The sequence below is a fragment of the Diorhabda carinulata genome, chromosome 7 (genome assembly GCF_026250575.1).
Source record: "Diorhabda carinulata isolate Delta chromosome 7, icDioCari1.1, whole genome shotgun sequence".
In the NCBI taxonomy this organism is placed as follows: domain Eukaryota; kingdom Metazoa; phylum Arthropoda; class Insecta; order Coleoptera; family Chrysomelidae; genus Diorhabda; species Diorhabda carinulata.
In genome coordinates, this window is record NC_079466.1 from 5,134,705 (window position 1) to 5,158,621 (window position 23,917).

A 23,917-nucleotide genomic window follows, 5' to 3' on the forward strand; every position below is an offset into this window, starting at 1 on the left:
AGTGAATCAAAATACTAAGAATTTTTTGAAATCTTCAAAGATTGTTATTAAAAACAATTCAGTATAATTACTTTCTAGTTACTGAAAGTTACTTGAAATTCTATTGTAATTTGAATTCGTACACACGGATTAGTAATTTTAGCCATCATATGCTTAGCAAAACTATGGAAATTTTAAAAATAAATTTTACAGTGAGTATCCTTTTACCAAAAAAAAAACGAGAGTCGGTTTACTATTGGTTATAATACTTTTAAATTCACTGAGTAAAGTTCAATGTTCAATGAATTAATTAAACTGGATGTTGAATAGGGAATTAAGAAAATCGGGATTGAAAATGAGATATAAGACAGTACTTAATAATATTTATGTGTATACATATACATACATAAACACAACAATTCATATTTTGAACACAACAAGTAAAAATACAGTGTAAAGAAATAGGTACAAAAATTTCAAAAATAATTTCCAGTTCTAACCACAAACGTGACAAAATCATAAATAGCAATAAAACTCTATTTTTGAAAGTAATGTGAACATCAAGAAAACAATACCAAATCAAGATAATCAACATTTTGAATGATTCTAACATAAATAACTATTTTTCGACTCGTAACCATAACATTTCATTATTTCAGGCTTGTAATTATCAACAATATGATAAGCCTAATGTTGTTGGAAAATTCATATTGTTTTCTTGGTGTATATTATGTTAAGTAAAACAATGGCCAACTCGAGATCATTTTTATAAACAGCAAATCGTTGGCTAAAATTAAAATAGTAGAATAGCATAAATTCACCTATTCTAACAGTTTTCCAGAATACTTTAATTTCCATAAAATAAAATGTCTAGTTAATTGTCCTATTAATATACAAGTGAAAAGTAGATGAATTTTAATTAAATTTATCGTTTTAATGCGAAGACAGCAGTTTAGTCTACAACCTTGACATTTATATCCATATGTTCTTCCTTTCAAAAATAAAGAAAATGTTTCTTTATATTCATGAAATATAGTCGACAGACAAGATTGTCGAAACTCATATAATGAACATCCACAAAAATCATTTATCAATACAGGCTTCTGACATCACTAAATCTAAACTAATATTCCTTCCAATAGATCATTTCCATCAATCAAAAACGTGATATTGTATGATGGCCGTGGATTTATAAAATAATGCTTAGTCTGCTAACCAAGATGATCCGGGTTTCAACAGGACAACACCGAAATAGTGGATAAGAAGGTAGATAGGCGTAGAACCAGTTACTACGAAAATCTATAGAGGTTTTGACAGGCCAAGACACTCTTGGCTTGTCTTGGAAAGCAATAACCAGAAAATATCTGTTGAATTGATCAAACTAAGCAAGAGCAATCTACGAATACTCACAGGTGTCTTGTTGAGGTATTGTCGCCTAAATGGACACCTTACAACGCTAGATCCTTTGGGTCGCGGTGTACATGGAACCTTCTAATGCATATTCACACATATCATTTTACGATATCGATAAGGAGGGAGCAGAAAATGACAAAAAAGGGCTTGATTACCTAAATTTTTGACTTTCCTTACAATTTCTTAAACACTGGTCGATAAGAAAAAAATATTTAGATAATAGTTATGTTAAAATTAGGGGTTTTTTCAAGGTGGCGGAGAATGCAACTAGGAAATCTTGGTAATTTATTTTCGGTTCTCGGATGTAACTATTCTCTCTGTGATAATTAGAGAGCACAACGCAGGTAGATGTGAGATGTTGACCAATTACGTTAACGGACATGGCACACGAAGAAAAATAAATAGAAATTGTAATCGTAATGAAAAAATTATGTTTCCCTTAAAAAAATGTAGATGGGAAGGGTATAATAAGTACTATCGAAATATGTATGGAAGGATCATCGTCAAAGGATAAGCTACGGCTCGTTATAGCTGATATAGAGTAAACATTAAGAGGATTAGAACAATTCATGAGAAGATCATCGCGGATTTCTTTTCCTAGAAGACAGACGATGTTCTTGTAAATGGTTTGAGAAAAGATGTTGGTGGTATTTGGAATCAAGTTTGAAGGTAACAATCCTATAAAGCCAAATATCCCAGGATTATTTCCAACTTTAGGCGATAATGAACTTTTACCGGTAATTTATTACGTCTACAAGGATTGCTGTATGATTTCGGGAATTTCTTCAAATTTTTTGCTAGTCATGTTGATTTGAAATAAATATTTATGAAGAACAATTTGATCAAACTTTATTTATCATTTATTTTATTACAGAAAATGCTGCTACACCTCAATTTTCGTTATTCATTTGTTGAAGAAAAATCTAAGATTCACTGTAAATTGAATACTCTATCGAAGTTGAAGAATTGAACTATTTTTCGTATTCACATTGAATCTAAATATATAACAAGTTATATATTGAATTAAATAGGAAAATTTAGAAACATGTACCCATATGTTTTTAGTTTTTAACCACAAATCCAACTGTCTTCTATCGCATTAAAATGTAATCAATTTGGAGTCATCTACCTTCCACTAGGTCAAATATGTACATCAATGTAATTAATTGCTGTCACTAATTAATAAATACATCATTTGATGGGTTAATATAGTGGTTCGTAGTAATTACAATATTCATGAAATTCGGATTTCTAGAGAAGTTGTTCCAGTATATTACAACAGTTTAGTGATTATACAGAAAAGGCGCTAAGATAAACTAGTTCCAAAATATGAGTAAAACTGAGTTCAGTAAATAATTCATGCACTCTCAATTCAAGAGCAACTTTTAGCATAATACAATATGAACAGAAAAAATCAGAATAAAATACTGGCGATAAAAATATATGATTTTAGAACAATAAAGAGAGGAAAACTTTCCGCAATATTGAGTTTATCATTGGTTTAAATTTGAAAAGAATCTGATAAACTAAGAAAAAACCAAAAATTCAATGAGTTAAAAACTTTAAACTGAAACATCATACTTACAAACGATAGAGAATGAAATCCTTACAAGTACCTAAAAGGAGTAATTGTGTAATGAAATCACAGGCATAATTAAAGTATGAGAAGTGTTTACCAATAGAAAGTTCCAAGGAACTTGTAATAAGGAACAAGAAAACTCAGTTTCTCAGCTAATGTTAACGAAGCCATTAATTAGTAGGTGAACAGAGTAGTTCTAAAATCAGTAAACAGAATGTGTGAGAATTTTAGAGTATGTTCACTAAAATAAAATGACGAAAGATACAAACACAAAATCGACTGGTGCTTAAATGTATAATATGGAACTAATAAAAAAAACTTTAGCAATAAACGTCTTAAAGAAGTTGTTAACTATAAACGGCAATGAATAAGGAATGACAAAATAGACCAAAAAATGAATGCATATTTATTATATGTAGATATGTAAAAGTAACGTAATAAAATAAAAAATCAAACTAATGAGGACTCAATCAGATTATGCTTACCTCATAGTTTGAAAGTTCTCTTTTTGTCATCAGATCCGTGATCTTTGTGCTGTATTTTTATTCTAGGTAAGAACCAATTTACATAGGAAGCGAAAGTGTTCTGAGGCTGATGTTGAAGATTGCTGCACAAGCCTCGATGAATACATTGGCGTATTCGTCGAGGCGAAGTAACCAATTACCTCATGCTCAAACTGTTGCATTTTTTTTACTGCATTACGAAATCTTATCAATACTTCAACGTAATATTATCTAATGATTGCCTGATCTTTATAATTCTTGGCGATTCAGAATGCTTCCACTATGATGATTGGGACTTTGTTTCTGATCTTCTTCTTCTGTCCATCAATTTATATTTGAGATCCCTTCAGATTATTTTATTCTGTCTCTGGTAGTATGAATGAATTCTCCCGTGGTTCTTGTCTCTGTACAATTTTTAATATTGTTGAGTCCAACTCCCTTGCTTCTATCTTTCCTTTTCTCAAGAGCAAATGGTATTTCTCGCTCCGTATCACAAGTCCCAGGTATTATGTTTTCCTACGTTTTATCGTGATCAACAATGCACATTCTCCTCAAAATTTCTTCGTTGGTTTTTCTAGCCGACCGTGGAACTCATGATGTTCATGATGTTAACTTTCAGTGTCCAACCTTCCATACCGTAGAATAGCTCGGACTATACGTAGTATTTTGTGAATCTTATTTTGAGGTTGACGTCAATATGTAAACACGTTTTTGAATTCCATGAAATAGCTCTATGCCTTTTCTATCCGGCACTTGATTTCTACAACTGAGGACCAGTCTTCACATAATCAAGTCACTTAAGTAAACTTTGTTACCCGTTAACTATTGAATAATAGTTTTATATTCTGGAACTCATCTAATTTGCAGGTGATTACTAGGAATTTTGTCTTTTTTATGTTCATATTGATTCCCATTCCCAACTATGTCCAGAAGACTTTAGAGGTCATTCATTTTATCTGCTATCAGGTCTGTGTCATCAGCATATCGTTGATCCATGTGCAATTAACATTGATACTTAATGGTTGACTCTCGAAAGCTTCTTTGAAAGATGTCATGCGAATCAAGTTTAAGCGGGAGTGGGAAGAGTGCACATCCCTCCTGGGCCTCCGAAAGTTTCTGAATCACAATAAAACTTCCCAGTCATATTGATCGATTTACAAAAAAGGTAACTACGTAAACAAGTTTGTGAAAACTGCTGGTGACATTCAAACTTTACAAAGGTAGTTAAACAAGATTGGACTTGAATATATAAAGTTAAATTGGCTACTTTTGGAAGAAAAAATTATATAAAAAAAACATTACTTGAGATGACACAAAAAAAGAAGGGACGTGGAATATGATTATAACTGCAAATACTAATTGGCGACAAAAAATAGTGGCAAAGAGTTACACAAATTAGTACCTACTAAAATTGTTGCTCAATACTTCATTCATCAGCATGTGTGAAACTGAACATCAGTATTTTACATATATGGAACAAGAATGTCAGCTTGTCCCCCGCACTAATACACCAAGCGGTAGAGGAACGAAAAAGAAAATTGTAACGTAACATAAAATTTTGCATCAACCGTATACAACAAGCCACAGATATACAGGTACCTAAAACGTAATTTAATTATTTACATCCATTTGCAAGGTATAGTCCAAGAAGCCATTCACATGTTCAGTATCAAAAAACGGTGTATTTTTAGGAATTAATTCTTTTTCATATATCTATTAACACCTATTTTTCATAAGCGAAAAAACATTTATGAGATTTTTTAACAAAAGCTTTTCGTAAAATGGGAAAAAGAATATATTCATTTATAGCACGATAAGATTTTACACATACAACAAAAATTTATGTTAATTTTAGAATGATTTTTATATGGACTATGCATCATACCTTCTAATATTCATTCATTCAATCCTATCACTGAACAACTGGAAGAACAAAAAAGAAATAACACAGTAAGACAAAATATAATTCTTATTAACATAATTATTTTGAATTCCATGGGATGTAGGCATTATACGAATAATGTATAATTGATATACAGCGTCTGCTTCTAAAAATATACAGTAACAATGTAGGAAAGACCTTGGAAATTATGCAATGTGAATCAGAGTGTGAAGATTTCTCACTTTGTAATAACAAAAATAACAAATGACCTGAAACTAGTATTCTTTAACTTATTTTTGTTTATATAGGAATAATGGAGGTAAATTGTGTACTGTGGGAGTTCAGTACTTTAATACAGGTACTGAGGAATGATAGAAAAGAAAAAATTATATCGAATATTTGGGATTGGTAGCAGAAAATATATGAGTTATGGAAAATCTTAGATGAAACTAAGTAGAGCTGGCAATTCCTTTTCAAAATACAGTCATACGTAAGTAGTGTGATCTGCAGTGCCTAATACAGATTAAATAGTGGTACTTACGATTTGCCATCGAAATATGAATTGGACAAGAGATGTACATGTAACAAAATCTTACGATTAGGACGCGCACTTGGTGATGAAAGTGATTCATGATCAACTTTGTTTTACAGGTAAAGCGAATTATAGGGATATCACTTGGTGATAAGGTCCTGTTCTTCTGTTACAATAAGAACTTGGTGAGACGTATGATAGAACAAAATCCACGAGGCACCTATCGAGCGGTTGATATAACTCTTGGTGTTGAATCGGCAACAGTCAATTTAAATCATCCTCTCCATTTACATCAAATTGTTACTCGTTTTGTTTAACGATTTCCAAAAGTCAGAACGAGAGAAAATCCCGCGGGAAACGTTAAAAATGTGTTAGAAATAATGGTGGAACCCGATTTCTCTCGAAAATTGTAATAGATGCCATTTTATGATATTCCTAGCCGTCATGCGAACAGTGTTTATAGTCTGGTTCTGGGTGAATAGTTAAAAACTTAGTTCTGAAAATGAGTTGAAATCAAATCAAAGTAACCAGTAGTATAACACATGTGGGTATGTTCCTGCTTAGAGGACTAATTGTCGTGGTAAGGGAAGAAATCAATTTATTGATGAACCTTCAATAATATGTAGAGGCTTCGTTTGATAAGATCCTTTGATTAACCATTGAAATAGATAGTATAGAAGGGATAAATAATAATTAGAAGTTTCACTTGAAGTCTTTCATCTATCGTTAGCAATTTTCTTGTTCACACCACCCATAAATGTCTTTGAATATTTTTTTGTAATGTTAAACCAAAACTCTTTTAATCTCAACACATCGTTCCCTTATAGTGGGCAAGTAATACACTACTATTTTTCCTAACAAACATTTTCTGTAGATGATGCAAGCAGATAATCAAATGAGTTTGAGATCCTCTAAAGAAAGCACTAATTTGCAAAAAAAATAATAGTTATAGGAGAAAAATTTTAATTCTCAAACTTACCTGACTCTAGAATTCACAAGATGAAAATCAACATAAGTATCGTTCCATTATTAGTCACAACAATAAGTTCACAATTTCAAAAATCTTAGTTAGTGATTTAACTACTAGGGGATTTGATGTTTAATCAAAACTATTCCAAGCGAAATAATTATATTGCAAATAAATCGAAAAACAAAAAATCATAATTAAAATATATAAAAATAATTAACCAGAATTGAAAACATTTTACAATTTCTATTGTTATTCATTTTGCTATGCAGTGAAGTGTTTGAATTCGGATAATATTTATTTTCAATTTTCAGCTATAAAATATGTAGATTTTCGAAATAACTGATGGGAAAAATTTACAGTTGAATTAAAAAAAATATTTGTATCCAAAATATTTTCAATAATTCTATGAGATTTACATTACCTGGCCATTAGAGAGGTACCTGTGAAATAGTCTTCTTAACATGTGGATAGCTCCAAGTACTGGAAGAAATTAAAATTAACACAGGAAAATTATGGCTGCTTTACTTTAAAATCCTATACCTGCAATAATTTACTATACATTGAACTACAGGCAACATTGATTACAATAATCATGATTTACAGAAAAATAAATCCACACTGTAATCTTTAAACTTTTTCTGTTTTATTATTAAATTTCATCCATATATTCTCAATTATTCTAGATAATTATCACTCACAACTATTTTCTAAATATGTGTAATTTGTGTTTATATTAAGTATGTTTGAAAATTTGACTTATATATAGTTGAAGAGAGTTGAATCTTGAATAATCTTAAAAAAAAAAGAGTAAATACATATGAAACTAAAAATAGATTGATCCAAATTGAAATGAAACATTTGAGGGAAATAAAATTGAAAAACATCAATAGTTAATGAAGTGGTATGGATTTATGATGTAAATGAACCAACAAAGAATAATGATACAGATACAGATAACAAAACAGAATGGCTTAGAAGTAACGGGTGGTAGTAATCATGACGCCTAAAAATTGGATAGGGAGAAACAAAAAAGAAGAAAAATATGATAGATTGGATCATAAGTTTCGCCTGCGTGTTGATAGAGAGGACATTTTTTTCGAATAATATTAGTTTATATATTATGTTTAGAAACTCAGTAAACTAAATCATTGAGTACATATAATTTGCTCATAGAAGGAAAACAACGAGAACATATCTATATGTAATCAATATTATCGATCAAATTTGATAAAGTGAATCAATTTTCCTTCTATTCACATCTTATAGGTTTAGTATAAGTCGTAGTTTGATTTTCAATAATATCGACATTATTTACAAACAAAATTTGAATTATTATAAGCACCACTTGCTCTATTCAAAGGTGTCAATTTTATATGCTATGAATGTCTTCACTATAAGTACAATTACAATGTTTCATGTACAGTGGATGAAAGTACGGTATAGCAAAATAATAATTGTGTTTCCATCATGACGGTGTATTTAGATTTATTCGTTAATATCTTAAGCGTGGGATGTGTGTTCAAAGATGATGAAAAGGTTAGGAAAAACATGTTGATTGCATAAATTACAGGAAAAACTGTTTATTCCAGTGTAAATTTATTTTACTGTCTCAACTAATTACAATCTAAAGACAAAATTACAGTCGATATATGTACAAAATAAGTCTCAAAAGTTTTAAAACCTTTTTCAAGTAATAATACAAATTAAAGTAGCTACCATTTCGAATGTAGCTAATTTCGAGTGCTTTGCACCAGATTGTTTGTAGTCCCGCGTTACAGAAAGTTGTCATTTCATAGATAATATTTCGTAGAAATGGACAAAGTGAAACAATATTTATGTTATATTAGTTATTAACAAAGATAACAACATAATTTTAAATATTAGATAACATTTAAAGGTTTGTTTCATGAAAAAATGTACCTCAGAAATATGACAATTAATACCGAAACATTCAGAATTGAAAAAAAAAATACTAAAATACTACAAAGTTGTTAAATATGTTTCAATAGAGTTTGCACATCTTTGGGGAGTTCCGGATGAGTGCTGATGGATGGAAACTGTATTGCTCTTAAATATACTACTGTAACTCATAATCTAGATAATGGTTCGTCCATTTGTGTATAATGTTTCTATTTACCCCTATTATTATAGAATCACATCCCTATGTTTAAACAAGACCATAATAAGCTTACAGTTAACTGAAAAGGCCTTAACCTCCTCAATCCTACGAATAAAATTAAAATATTAAATAGACGAACAGCAAGAGTTCAGATACAGAAGATTATGAACAAGTTTGTTGACGTGCGAAAAGCATTCGATCGTGATCAACCTCAAGATACCCACCTACCATATTGTTTTCACCAAACCCCCTCAATGCTCTCCCTTTTTCTAATAGTATAGGGTCGAACTTAAATAAAATTAAACATATATATTCTGTACGACATATGTAAAGTAAAATTCATACTCATTCCCAAAAATGAGATAGTAATAGTATTTCAATGTAATATACCATGGATCGTCGAAAACTTATACCAAATAAGTTATGTTATCTATGAGATTTATCCATTTCAATGTGAAATTCTAACACTGGATATCAAACTAAATAGGAAAATAATTTTTATATTATTGAATTTATTGGTAAAATTTTCGAAAATCATATCTTCGCGTATTAAATATTCATAAACTTCTCAGAAAACTCTTTTTCAATACTATGCATTAGTAACCGGAAATGCTACTACTACTACTTCAAGAATTTTTTTTCACAATATTTTTCAAGCAAAAATCTTTGTAACTACAATTAAACGAATGTTAATTCCTGCTTGCCTAGCATCTACATCTAGCATTGAAAATTATATACGGTAACCACCAACTAGATCTCACAAGTGTTAAGGCACTTTGACATGATGCAAAACAACTTTCAAGAAATTTCATTTAAAATATTTCATACAATGATACTTATTGCATGTTGCTTGACATTATGGAAGCTTTTTCCGCTGCATCATGGCTGCCTCTAACAGAACTTCTATAAGTGAAACTATACAAATTCCTAACCTCTAATTTCATCTAGTAATTTGTGACCAGTTTGAGTTTGAAAAGTGAGCAGTGAATCACCAACAATAATGTATCTGTTGCTGTCTTGCTTCTGGAGCTTGACGGACAGGATGGTTTTTATGCCAAAAGTAACTAGATTTCTCGCACCATGCCGATAATTGCGTCTTGCATGGCATTGCATGTTGTTTCACATCATGTCAAGCAGTATTTGGACCCAAAATAAGTACATACAATTGAAAGAGGAAAACGTCGATTGTTGTTTTGTCAAGGATATTACGTAAGAGAAAAATAACAAATTTTATAGTGAAAATCAATACAGTTACAGTTTTCAATTCCCATTCTACATCTGTTCATGAAAACCTCTAAGTATCAACTAATACTTGATCAGGAAACTAAATATAGGTACATGAAAATTATTTACATTTGATACATTTATTAAAAATTATCTATGTTTTAGACAATACTATCTTGAACGCTTTATTTGCACAAGCCCAAAATTTTTTTTTTGGAAAATTAAAAAAATAAGTTTTTAGTAAATTCACAAATATAACAAATATAAATTTACTCTTTGGCACTGCAAAGAACGTTTATTTAGGGGTTGGTATTCGTTAACACTTCGCCCTAACTGAACCAAGTCTTAAGCACTTATTAAATAATACTACGAGAAAATTACATCGCTTAAAAGTTTAGATTTCCAGGAAAACAAACACGAGGAAATTCCGAATACTTTGAATATATTTTGGTCCGAGGTATTGAAAAGAAAATAACCTCTTAAGTTTGTTCCATTACCATTAATACTGAATTTGATAAATTTATCAAAAATGATAATTCAAAGACTAAAACGTCTTTAATATAGATGAATAAAAGCCACATATTTTGAGACATATTTCTGACTTATTTTTAGAACATAGCTTTTATTATAATATATAAAGAAATCCAATAAATTATTTTCTCTATTGGTACGAAATTAAAAATAAAATTCACACATTCGTACTTTTCTTACAGCTATGGTTCTAGGACAACAATTGAGCAAATGAGCTGGATAGAAGTACAATTGAAAAAAACACTGAAATAACATAAAAGTTGAAACTGTGAAAAACCAGCTAATTGAAGTTTCGAGTAGTTTGAAGTGAAGTTTAGAAAAACTTTCCCACTAGTATTTATTGACATGTACAATACCAGTGGTTTCTGTGCCCATTCAAAATTAAAACGTGAACTGAAGATGAGAGCTGGCTTTGCCACGACGAAATACAATTAATTTAAAAGTTACAGTTACAAGAAAATGTCTATATAAGAATGTTTCATGTATCTTTTCGCCAAGAAAAAGGTTAACATATCCAAAATAGTATGATAAATATTAATATTCATGAACGTGTGAAAGAAAAAAATTGAATAATCACTTTGGGGGTTATTTTCACACATAACCATTCATACCTCGATTATATGCCAAAATACATCAAATATTTCGAAATTTACATAGCGAAAGTTTTCCTGGAGAAAATGGTTCTAGTTTTCTTGTAGTAAAAATGACACTAAAGAGTATTTTAATTGGCTAGCCCATGGTGATGATGGCCCAAAACTACCCCAGAAAACGGCATTGGTCACTGATGGTGTTTCAACGTCCCATTAGCAGAAACGTGATGGTTCACAATATGATGCGGCGTATGAACTTGGTGCGATGGATGGTGATGCGAACCATGATGGTTCTGGTTGTTGGTAGCGGAATTGTTGTTGTTTTGTTGCTGCGATTGCTGCCGTTGGTTGTTTTTTTTATTTTTCATTCTTCTATTTTGAAACCAAATTTTCACTTGGCGTTCGGTAAGATTCAAATTCCTTGCCAATTCCCAACGTTTCTGTTTCGAAACGTAGGCATTGAATAAAAATTCTTTTTCCAGCTCCAACGTCTGAAATTTGGAGTACGGCTTGCGTTTTTTGCGAACAGTTACCTGTCCGGTCCATTCGAGAGGATTTGTCCCAGCTCCACAAGGAACTGTTACACCCATGGAACCCAGCGAACCTGAAGCAAAAAGAGATGGGGATGATCCCCACATAACTGTGAACAATTAAATATTCATAACAAGTATTTGTCAATGTATTTGCGATTAATTTCAAGTTGCAATCAACATTTCATTACTTATCTTGAATTTAATTTATTTTTTAAATTGACATTTGTTCATTCAAATTGTTGCTTTCATTAATTTCAATATTTCACGCCCATTGTTTTTAATTTTTTTGATATATAGAAATAATTAATTTCAAAAAAATGCAAAGTCAATTAAAGTGAAATCAATATATGGGACATTCAGCACGTTCTTTGAAAATATTTGATATAATATTCTTTTATTATTACTGTTATATTAAATTCAAATATTTTTGGAAATAAATAACATATTATCTTTTATTTGTATTTTATTTACGGATAAAGATTGCTTAAATAAAGAGATTCATACTAGCAGAGACTATTTACTATCTACTTCATAATCTAGACAGTATGGTTAGAAAATATTATTCTTGGTCGAAGTTCTAAAAGGGAGGAAAGTACCAAATGCTGAAATTCCAGCAATAGTTGACTCCTTCAGTAAAAATACAAATCTAAAATTTTCATTCTAATTTCAGAATTTTATTGTTCTTACTTTGAGACCCGTTCTATCCAAGATGTGAATATTCTGGCTTGATAATGAATGACCAATCGAAGTAATAAGAGAAAAGTTCTCTCTTCACTTTCTAAACGACCATATACATTGAATAAAATTCGACAAGATCTCAGGATACTTAAGTTTGGATTTCTAAGGAGACTTTATTTATATTGTTAAATCATATTTATAATATTTCCTTATATGACATAGTGATAAAAAGTAGTAGCTGTACCATACATGATTTTTGTAGATACTATAAGACTTATGAGTACAAAGAGAAGAATATAATGATATAGAACAAGTATAAAATTACCTCCACCTCATTCTCTTTATTCTATTTTCTCTTGTGGTATAAGTAAGGCTTGTTAATACCCTTTTAACATATGCCTTTTGGGTTCAATTTACACTGTTATGTATCAGACATTATACTGTTTATTAGTCTGCTAACAAGTCACTGCACCTTTACATACCACCTGAAGACAATAGACATAGCAGAGGTCGTCAACTGTGGATAATGAAAGCAAGCCATAGAGACAGCAAAACATGTACTCTGTGAAGAGTACTTGTACCTTGAAAAAAGTAACAAAACAATTCCACAAAAATAACTCCCTTTGGAAAGCAAAGTCACGCACAAAATGTCCTTTTAGGTATAAGTGCAGAGCGGATGGAAAGTCAAACCGAGTTCCCTACACTGATATGACTATGAGTCCTCTATTGAAAAGCAATGAATTGTGGAAATGTTTTCCAATACGTTGTCGTTTCCCTATTTTCTCGTTTAAAAGAGACCCAGGCTAGTGAGATCCATCTTTTCGTTCTTTTCAAAAGGTTTCTAGTATAGCACCTTTCTTACATGTAATCTTATCCTCCCATATATCAAACAAATGTATCTTTTGTCATGATGAAAATAAATTTCCTCATATTTCTTCACAGTATATCTTATCCAAGCAATGTCGTGTTCAAGATAGTTATTTCATTTTCAAGTTCAATTTGCTGGTTCAATGTATGCATTATTGACTATCCAGACTATCCAGAATCACTTATCTCTGACCTTCGGTGGCGAATAACGATCAACAGAATAAAGATACTTATTTTTAGGAATCCGTTACACTATTTCGACAAGTTCAAGTTTACTTGACAATTTTCAAAATCAAATGTTCCAACAAACAACTAATGAAAAGTTGACTATCCGAAAATACTTCAGGTTTACTCCATTCGTGAAACAAATCCAATTACATTGTTATCTGTTAGAGATGGAATGAAAAAACACAGATAATATGAAATTTGATATAAATTCCTTCAATATACTACTCTTGGCTTCTGCTATCTGCTTTCTGATATCTTCGCATTTATCTTACTTCTTACATATTTGTAAAGTATTTTTTGAGATTGAAGGATGTCTCGATCGTTCCTCATCCTTAACTGATTCATTTCCACTTTAATATTGCTCATACCAATCTTAAACAGTTCTAAAAATTACTGTATCATAACCATATACAGGTTATCATATTTAATATCTATGGGGCTATTCAAAGCAAGACTTAATACTACTGGTATGTTCAAGATCTATATTTCAAACATTGTAAATTATCACAAAATCGACTAAAGTACCACACTGGGGTATACACTAAACTTGTAACTGCTTGCCTCAACATATTAAAAGTTGAAATAGATTCAGTGTAGATAATTGCTGCTACCGATATAAGTTCATTTACCGTATTTGTTTGTCACTTTTTACCTACTTAATTTTGAACAGTAGATTACTGGATACCTTAATCCAGACCTGTCTCAAAATATGTAAATGCAAAGAGTGGTTTTGAATAAAAAGAATTAGCATATGCTATCGAGTTTTGAACCTAATTATAATTAGAAAGATTAATATTTTTAATTGATAGAAAAGACAAAGATTAAGGAATCAATTTTTTTGATAATCCGCAAGGATCCGACACATATAATAAATATAAAAGATCAATAATATACGGATATTTATTATAAAAATAGAATATATTAGTACGTTTATTCAATTTATTCAAGAAATTGAATAGTTAAAAGATACTTCACAGCTACTAAATATGCCATTACAATTTAAACGATTATTGTTAATAAAGGCACACGTTTAAAAAGACATAATTATTTGTTTACTTGTTTGAAACAAACGAATTGTTTGGAATTGACACTTAAAAACTAATGTGCAAAGCAAATATTATAGCAATCATAAATTTTAACAACCCCAGATCCTAAACTGGCGTAGTCACCAAATCTCAGCTGTTAATACAGAAGGTTAACAGGCCTGTCATTGAACCAACTTTTTGTTTTAATTCTGAAATATAAGATTTCATTCGATATGTGGATCGTAAATAAATATTTGTCAAAATATACCACTCCTAGATTTCTAAAAAAGGAATAAATAGTACTTTTAATCTAGGAGAACTGAGAAAAACATGATCCTAACTAAGAATCATTTAATTCTATTAAAATATCAAAATATTACACTTTAAATAGTGTAAATTATGTAATTGAGCAAAATTTTGAAAAACAGAAAAAAATTTTACTCATAAAAGTAAAATAAATATTGAGAGCGATAACAATGGGAAAAATAATGGAATTCAAAGCGAAATTTTTCTAATTATACTCATTTTGTGGTTTCATTTTACACTTTAGATACTATACATAGTCAATTTTACTTTTTTTACATGCTATTCGTGACTTTTTATTTATACATAAGTACTTTCATATAGATATTGCTCCTAGGTTACGTATGAACTATTTCAAATTCTTTGAGTATACTGTATTCAAATTTAAATGTTTAAATAATTATTTGGAATTGCTGGACCAATATTGGGAGAATGCTTCGAATCACGACCTTCAATATAAGGTAAACAAATAAATAATTTAAAGATCAAGGATGGAAAAAGATTTATGAGAACAAAATTATCTTGAATATTCATAAGGCGAATAAAATTGGAATTTAAACATAATGATTATAATTAAGATTGAGTAAAAAAATTTGTTGACATAATTTTATATTGAAACTTGTTATTGAACCGGTCTAAAAGTCGTTTAGATGCGTGACTCGTTAGTCAGCTGATTCGTTACGTGATTGTAAACCATTCACGAAGACTTTATTTATATACCTAGTCCTGTATAATATCGCAATATATTTTTTATTATTTAACTCTCTGAAATTAAATTAAGATTCAAATACCTAACTAAATTTAACAAACATGTAGCTTTTTTCCTATTGTGAAAGACCGTTATGAAGATGTACCACTTTTACTGGCAATAAAACTGACCTAGGTCTAATAGAAAATGGACGTGAATGCTGTAATTCTCATTGTTAGGACCTTGTTCTATTAGTTGTTTACAATTAATTCCATATTAGAATATCCATTTGAAAAACAATTTTATATTTGTCTTACTGAACTTGAACTTAAAAAAGAAATTCGAAATACGTATAAACTGTAACTATATTTTAACCAGCTAAAGAAATTATCGATCTGGAACGGTTTCTGGCCTACGAGACAACCAACTACTACTTGAGTTCGCCGACCGTACCTCGAAAATCAACAGACACCGAGCGCAATTTTGAATTCTGATGCCATCTAGCGTTCTCACGAGAAACTATAAGCCCATGTATGTTTATTCAATTCGAATTGAGTATGAAATTATTTGACAATAATTTTTAAATAATATCATCGTTTAAAATTAAACTATATGAACTACTTGGAATAAAACAAATATATAAAAGTAAATTAACTCACCTGGAGGAGGATAAGGTGTAGACGGAACTGGTTCAGGTGCGTAATTACCAAGGCCATAACCTCTATCGTGGGCATGTGTAAACGATGCAGATTCAGCAACCATAGCTGCAGCGGCTGCAGCTCGACCTCGATCATCTGCTGGTAGATACGGGACGGCTTGGTGAGCATCCACATGATGCCTGGATGTTGTCGAATACGGAGAATAGTTACACCAAGAACTACCAGAGAAACTTTGATGACAAGATGATACAGCGGGATCAGCGCTTGGACCAGCTGGAACGGTATTATATTTGTACTCTGGAGTACCGGCAGCTGCTGTAGCGGCCGGAGACCAAAAGGACAGAGGTGCTTTCCTATCTCTGTTACCTGAAGCATCACCTGCAAGATTGTAGTATGTCGGCGCATTGTACTGATGATGATTCAGTCCAACGGTGGGTTCAAATGCTGTTTGATGGTTTTCTGAAGGTGAATACGACCAAGGTTGACCATGACCGTGCCTTATGACACCATCCCCACAGTCACCGTAACCACCAGATGTTAACCGTTTAGCGGGAATGTGTAAAGGACCTGCTGAGCCACTGTTACTGGTGACACTGGCAGGCGAGGAACTCGATGTCGCCGATGTAGTAGCTGCAGGAGCTGGTACCGTAGCTGGACTAGTCATTCCGCTATTGCTGATCGGCGTAGCTGCACTTTGAGGTGCTGGAGGGGGGCTATCTTCGTAGAGGCTGCCGTTCATCATGGACCACCAGGCTACCCCGGCGGAAGACCCCGTTCCGGTGGCTGGAGACGATCCCGGGGGATGTACATGATCGTACAGGGTTGGCGCCGCGCACGCCACGGGGTCAGCGATGGTAAGGATGATTGTTGGGCAATTCGATTACAGTTGCGAAGAATAATCCAACGACATTCCGATACAGTTGGAAGAGATCACAACGTGACACCAGTCGAGAAGGGAGTAATTTATGAAACAAAAAAAAACACCACAATGAGACAAAGTTAAAAATATTTTCCGCACATAAAAATTTTTCAAAAGTCACTTCGCGGTTATTTATAGTTTTATAAATGTTTTTGACACTTATATTTTTCAAAAAATAATTTGTTTTTTTAATTTTGTTTGATTATTTGTATATTATATTTTCTTAAAGAAAATTTTTTTTTATCGTGTGATTCAATTCCGGAAAATAATCGCGATCTATTCATACGCTCGTCGTGTTTATGTGATGTCAACACCACACAAGTATCAAACACACACTGAAGTCGTGTGGAGTGTGGTGCTCCTTCGCGTTTAGATTCTGACCGCTTGGATCCGGAACGCGCGTGCGATCTAGCGGCGGTTTAAAGAAAATGCTACGATGTGTTCTCGCGATTCGAATTCTACATGAAATTAGTGAAGACACACGTTCACCATTTCGAAGATACCAGTGGAGAACGAAGTGCACTCTTCTGATTCTCGGATTAATTCCTTTTTTTTGCCTACCCTTTTATAAAATATTCTTAAAATTTTACAACGGATTATAAAACCACGAACAAAGGAAATAATGTGTTTTTTTGTAGAAAAAATGATTCTTGAATATTTACCTAGATGATGATGATTAATTTTAAAATTATAAGTAATATTCATTCATCTGGCCAATAATAACAAAAGTATTTATTCAAATGAAAGTTTGTAATTTGATGTGTAGTGAAATTCAATGCTTCATTTACTACTACTTTTAGTAAGTAACTATAATTTTTCCATCTTTAATGGTAACAGTTCACAAATCAGGGGGTTGATGTTTACATATTAATACCTCTCTCAATATTCATTTTAGTTATAGCATGGTGGTCGCATGATGGACAATTACGTAAGAACCAATATTTTTGTTAGTAATACAAAATAATTGCACTTGCAATAAATCAAATGTATATGAATCGGCATTACCGATTCCCAACTTGAGAACAATAGATATCGTTGCAAAAAGTGATGACGATAAATCAGTAAACTGAAGTTTCATAACTTTATTGAATTGGTAGGAGAATTGTGAATTGATTTGACTACATTTTTAAGTCACATACTATTATGACAAATATTTTAGTGCATGATCATTATGGAGCATCATAATTTTTCAACAATTCTCCAGTTTTTTGCAAAAAAACAATTATCAATAAACACTTTCTAATAATTCAATATTAAATGATTTATTCTTGATAAAAATAGGTCATTGTTCACCTAAAAATCACTTTTTTCCCGAATAAATAGGAACATTGATATACATGGGAGAAATATTTGAAGGATAATGAATCTTATAAATAATTTATATATGTGACTGATTGAAAATGATTAAATTAGACAGAAATCTTGTCAATATATTCACCACAATGAATTTAATTGAAGAATAACGTGTATGTCTACACTTTAAAAAATATCAATTTCATTATCAAGCAAGATTTGTAAATATAATTTCAACTTCGGTAATTTTATACTTTCGCGGTCCCCTCGAATGTTCACATTTGTTCTGCTTTTCAATATTTCTTATTGGCCAAGCAATAATAAGTAGTAGAATCCCTCTCCTGCACGAGACTTTAATCTAATAATTCTAGAACGGTTAAGGAATGAATCTGCTATACCTTTAAGTTTGTATCCAGTTTTAGGTGAATATTATTACCAGCATGCTGCGGCGCAAAGTACCTACCCGTTTTACGATACCTCAATGGGAAGTTGTATTCCAATTGAGGTATTTTTCTGCGTAACTCCTTGCAGTTGTTGCTTTATGTCCTTAGCATTTACCTTTGAATACTAGAACACGATAATTATTCGACTTAACTGCCATTTCTGCATGAAAAGCAAGTATTTTTGAGAGGTATTGAGTGTTTCAAAACCTCCTGATTTTTTATGGAATGTAGGTACCTTAGAATTCGTCCTTCTCATGTGAAGAAGATGCGGTTATGGTAAGAAAGCTATGTATCCATTCTCTATACAAAGTGCTCAACAATTCATGAAATTTTGGAGAAAATCGATTTTCACTTTGTAATTTCAAAGAACTTTGTGTGTCTGTTTGTAAGGAGGGTTTTTCTGTTTCTTCGAATTATATTTGATCTAAAATATAAGACCTTTTCTTTTCTTTTTTGTACACTTTACTGCAAAACTTTTCCTTCACTGAATTTTTCGATATTTTTCTATTTCTAGGAGTTGAGAGTTAGGTACATTAAATTAGGTTAAATTTTTTGAGAGGTTGAGAAATACTCAATTTTAGATTGTTTAGGTCTCAAATTATTTTGACGATACAGAGGCTTACTAATTAGTTCACTAAATTATTTCTTTAAAGTCAGGTTTATATATTAATCGAATAAAGCTTACAGCTGCTATAGATAGCATTGATTGCCTAAGGTGTCTAACAAAAAGAACTCTTGAAAACGTAAAAAGGATAAATATTAACGCAAATTTTGGTTTTTAGTTGAAGCGGTTCATATTATTCCAGTTTAGTGATCCGGCGATTTAATCTAATTCAGTGGTGAACTAGATCACATAGTCCACATTATTCCAGTTATTCATTCAAAAGATGTAAGATCGGCGAATATTTTTGTGTTCATAAAATTCCAAAGTGGTATCTCATAAACACACATGTTCTCTATACAAAAACATCAAACTGAAGAGTTTTGTATTAAGTTAACGTCATTATTAAGATTTATGTATAGAATTCAACAAAAAAATATCAATCTAATCAATAATCAAGCATTGATATGACCCTTCACACCATTCCAGTGGCACTCGAATGCAAAATAGACCTTCACTCCAGTAAACTGAACAGGAATAATCACTAAAATGATACATTCCACTACAAGTTCACATTGTTCTGATAGCATTCCCACGTTGGACTGGAATAATATGAGCCAGGCTTAATGGTTGTATAGGTATAGTACAAAGAGTAAAGATTGATCCGGGAACTACTGAAATAACAACATTACATTTACATTATATATTTTGGAATAATTATTTTTTTTTATATGTATAACCTGTGCTATAACTATACACCAAAGGCAGTTAATCTAAATTCTGGACGCCTTACATCTAATTCGGAAACTATAACCTTGGTTTAGGTAAATTACCTATCAGCTGATTGCAGATCTCAACCCATTACAAGATTTAGATTACAATTTCTGAAAGTCACGTTCAATTTTTGGTGAAAATTTCGAATTTAAAACATGATTTAAAAAAAATTTCGATTTCTTTCTTTCAGTTCTCTAATAGATTCTAGAAGTTAAATAATTGTTATTGAGCAGTTGAAAACAGTTTACCACCTATCTACCAGGATATAAAGGAACCCATCATACGACTATGACCTAATAATCATCATGATCATAGTTTCTGAAAAGTCCTTACGAAGCTTTCACCGTTCACCTTCAGGACTGGGATTGTGATGGTTTATAGGAGGTCAGTGTAGTATCAACTGAAATAATAGCAGCAAAATAATATCCTGTCGAACCAAACAATTTTTTGGATGGTGTAGTAGTTGGAAGTAAGTGCGGGTACAGTTGCAGCTGTCATTTGGCTGATAAACAGGTTCACCAGGTTATAGATACACCGCAGAAATCCTCTGAATCAAAGCGAAAAAGAGGAAGACAATTTACAAAAAGACGAAAAGCACTATGTTCAAAAACAAATGAGATAATATCAAAAATATAACGTCTAAATGTCTAAAAACGCCTCACGCAATGTAATCTATATATGTAATCTAAGGGTATATTACAGTAACCATAAGTATTTCGAATGAATAGATTGACTGAGAAATCGAGCAAAATAATCTTATTTAATACATGTAGACTAAATATTAATTGATATTCATGATATATTGATTAATATAATTCCAATTTTTACACGTTATTTTAAATTGATTTTCATAGGAAAGAGACTTAAAATTGAGGCAAATCATATAACATTTATAAGATTTAAAAAGTTACTTCTATAATATAATCTAATTAGTTAAAACATGTAAGATTTCTAATATTGTTGTGGTCACTATCAGTTGGGTGACATTACAACTGACGACAGAAGGACCCTGAAGGATCCTTAAGTAGGGACTGAATAAATTGAATTGTGATTACAGAGGTCTGACAACTATTGACGATAGTCGCTTTTCTTGGTTTTTCAAAAAATATATTTTTTGTCCCCATTCATTGTACTAATATTAATTCCCAGTATCCATCATGATTATTATTATACCTAGGAGTTGTTTTTATTATTGCTTATATAAATAATTGCCGCTGTCATCGTATTTTCTATCAATAAATCATGTTTAACAAAGTATTAAATGTCAGAAACATTCAAACAATAATTAATTATAGTCACTATTAAGATATTTTAATATTATTACGGCAATAAATATAAAAAAAATAACAGCTTTGTTAATAGAAATTTGGAAGAACTAGGAGGAAGATTTGGAGGAATTCGGTAGCTGTTTGATAAAATATAAAACATTCTGATTGCAATGCTAAAAGCCTGTCATTTTTTATGATACCTCGCGTACTATCCATCGTTCTAAACTTTTGATTGCCAGTATTAAATATTTTGTATGAATGAATTTTATGAGTGTTAACTATTGTTAACAGATATTGAATGAGTTTATATTGGTCATAATTTTAGTTAATGTCGTTTTAATTATCATATTAAAATTTTTACAGTTTCATAATTTGGTTATGTATAATTAAACGTATAAATTTTGTTTGAGATGAATCTATTAAAATATTAACGCTTTTTTCAAATATTGTTAAGTTTTGAACAGAGTTATTCTTATTGGAAATTTTTTGGTCTTATCCAACAACTTGATATTTACCACATTTTTCATAATCCGTTGCGTCTTTAACTTAATTTCTCAATTTATGTTTATTATAATTACTCTTATAAGTATAAGATATCTTTGTTTCCATCCACCTTTTTTGTTTTTCCCTCCTACTATATACAAACAAATGAAGTATAATCGAAAGATATTATTGAAAGTGAATTGTTAAATACCACACAAAATATACTGAACAAAGTTCGCCACAAATCTCAGCAATGCAAATGATTTATTATACAGCCACGTTCACTGAAAATATATTTTTTTAAAAATTATTACATACAAAACCAGCTCGGTTTATGTTATTCCTGAAAAACTTATAACAATTTTCAGTAATATATGGTAGTTAGACAATAATTTCTGGAGAAGGATGTGACGGAATACGACCTATCAAGCCTGAGGTAGTTAGGAAGGCCAAGACGTAAGTACTACAGATGTACAGAAACAACAGAATAGACGTCACATCATTCTGTCACTTAACATTATGAAATTCTTATAAAACTTATGTTGTTGACATTAAGAGACTCTATAACACACTTTGGACATTTCTCGAACATAAACATTCATATTACAGTTCGGCGAGTAATATTCTATACAATAATATATGCTCAATAATATATGCTCAATAATATATGCTCAATAATATATGCTCAATAATATATGCTCAATAATATATGCTCAATCCAGGGGTACAGCTTTCTCTAGAACAATCTCTTATCATTTGTCCTCAAATATATTTTTCATGTTATTTATTGCTGCTGCCCAATACATATTAAGTATTAGAATAGATAATATGATAAACCTTATTTTGTAGTCCTATAGGTAGGTAAATAAGATGCATTTTCAGTCGTTGAATTATGTAATTTAAAACATTAAACTCAAATTGATCATATTCAAAGAAATCACTGACGGCAATGCAATGATTCCAATGTTAAATTTAAATTAAATGTTTTCTTAGAATGGCTTACAACGCTCTGTCGTAGTCTTAATGTTGGAAATGTTGAGTAAAGGTTCTTCTTTCAAAATATTTTTAGTCAAAAGACTCAATTCTTTCCTTTCAGGTCCTTGCAAGTCTTCCTCGTCTTCTTCTTTTCTGCGGTTGATAGATCAATACTTTCTTTGGCCATCTATTCTGCACCAACTACATCACATGTCCGTACCAGAGCAGTTGCTTAGTCAGTATTCCTACTGAAGTCGTGTATACTCGATATGTTCTTTGTCGTATATCTTCATTCCGGATATGCTCTGGTCTGGAAATCCTGCACGATCTTCTTAAGTAGTCCATTTCCACAGCCTCTATATTTTTCTCCTATCTATCTAGCAATTTCCAGCACTCACATCCATACGTTAAAATAGGTTCCACTATGACTTTGTACATTGTCGTTTTTGTGCTTAGGTTAATTTTTTATGACCACAGCAATTTGTGTATTTTTTTCCCTTGTTGCACACTATTTCTTAAATCGTCTTTTGTTGTTCCATCTTCCGAAATTATGCTTCCTAGGTGAATCGTCTAACCCTATTTGATTGTTTCCTACCAGCAGATATTCTGTTTTTTGATATATTCATATTCTCAATTCCTATTCTAGCAGTTTTAGTTCCCCAACTACTCAGAGCTTACTGAATGTATATTTTAAATAATGTTAGTGATAAACTAAACCCTTGTCTCAGACCTTTCGAATACGAAAATGGTTTTGATAGGGTATTTCCCAAATCTTGTATATAAGACGAATGTGGAAAAATAGAAATAACTCAACGGCCAAAGCCTCGTGAGATAAAGGCGTTAGGTAAATAATATTTC

At 31.2% G+C, this 23,917-nt stretch overlaps 1 protein-coding gene across 3 annotated transcripts in view; it reads right to left on the bottom strand.

The window, feature by feature from the left end:
• Positions 1-347: 347 nt before the first annotated feature.
• Positions 348-23,917, bottom strand: part of LOC130896364 (homeobox protein abdominal-B) — a 257,532-nt gene continuing 233,962 nt past the window's right edge. Inside the window, exons 6-7 of one of the 3 annotated variants that reach the window (XM_057804390.1) lie at positions 16,304-17,086; positions 348-11,962 (exon numbers count right to left, since the gene is read on the bottom strand). In XM_057804390.1, coding sequence (XP_057660373.1) covers positions 11,511-11,962; positions 16,304-17,045 — 1,194 coding nt within the window. In that variant the 5' untranslated portion in view covers positions 17,046-17,086 and the 3' untranslated portion in view covers positions 348-11,510. Of the gene's footprint in view, positions 11,963-16,303; positions 17,554-23,917 lie in introns of those variants that run through there. The other 2 variants (XM_057804392.1, XM_057804391.1) reach the window with 2 other exon arrangements.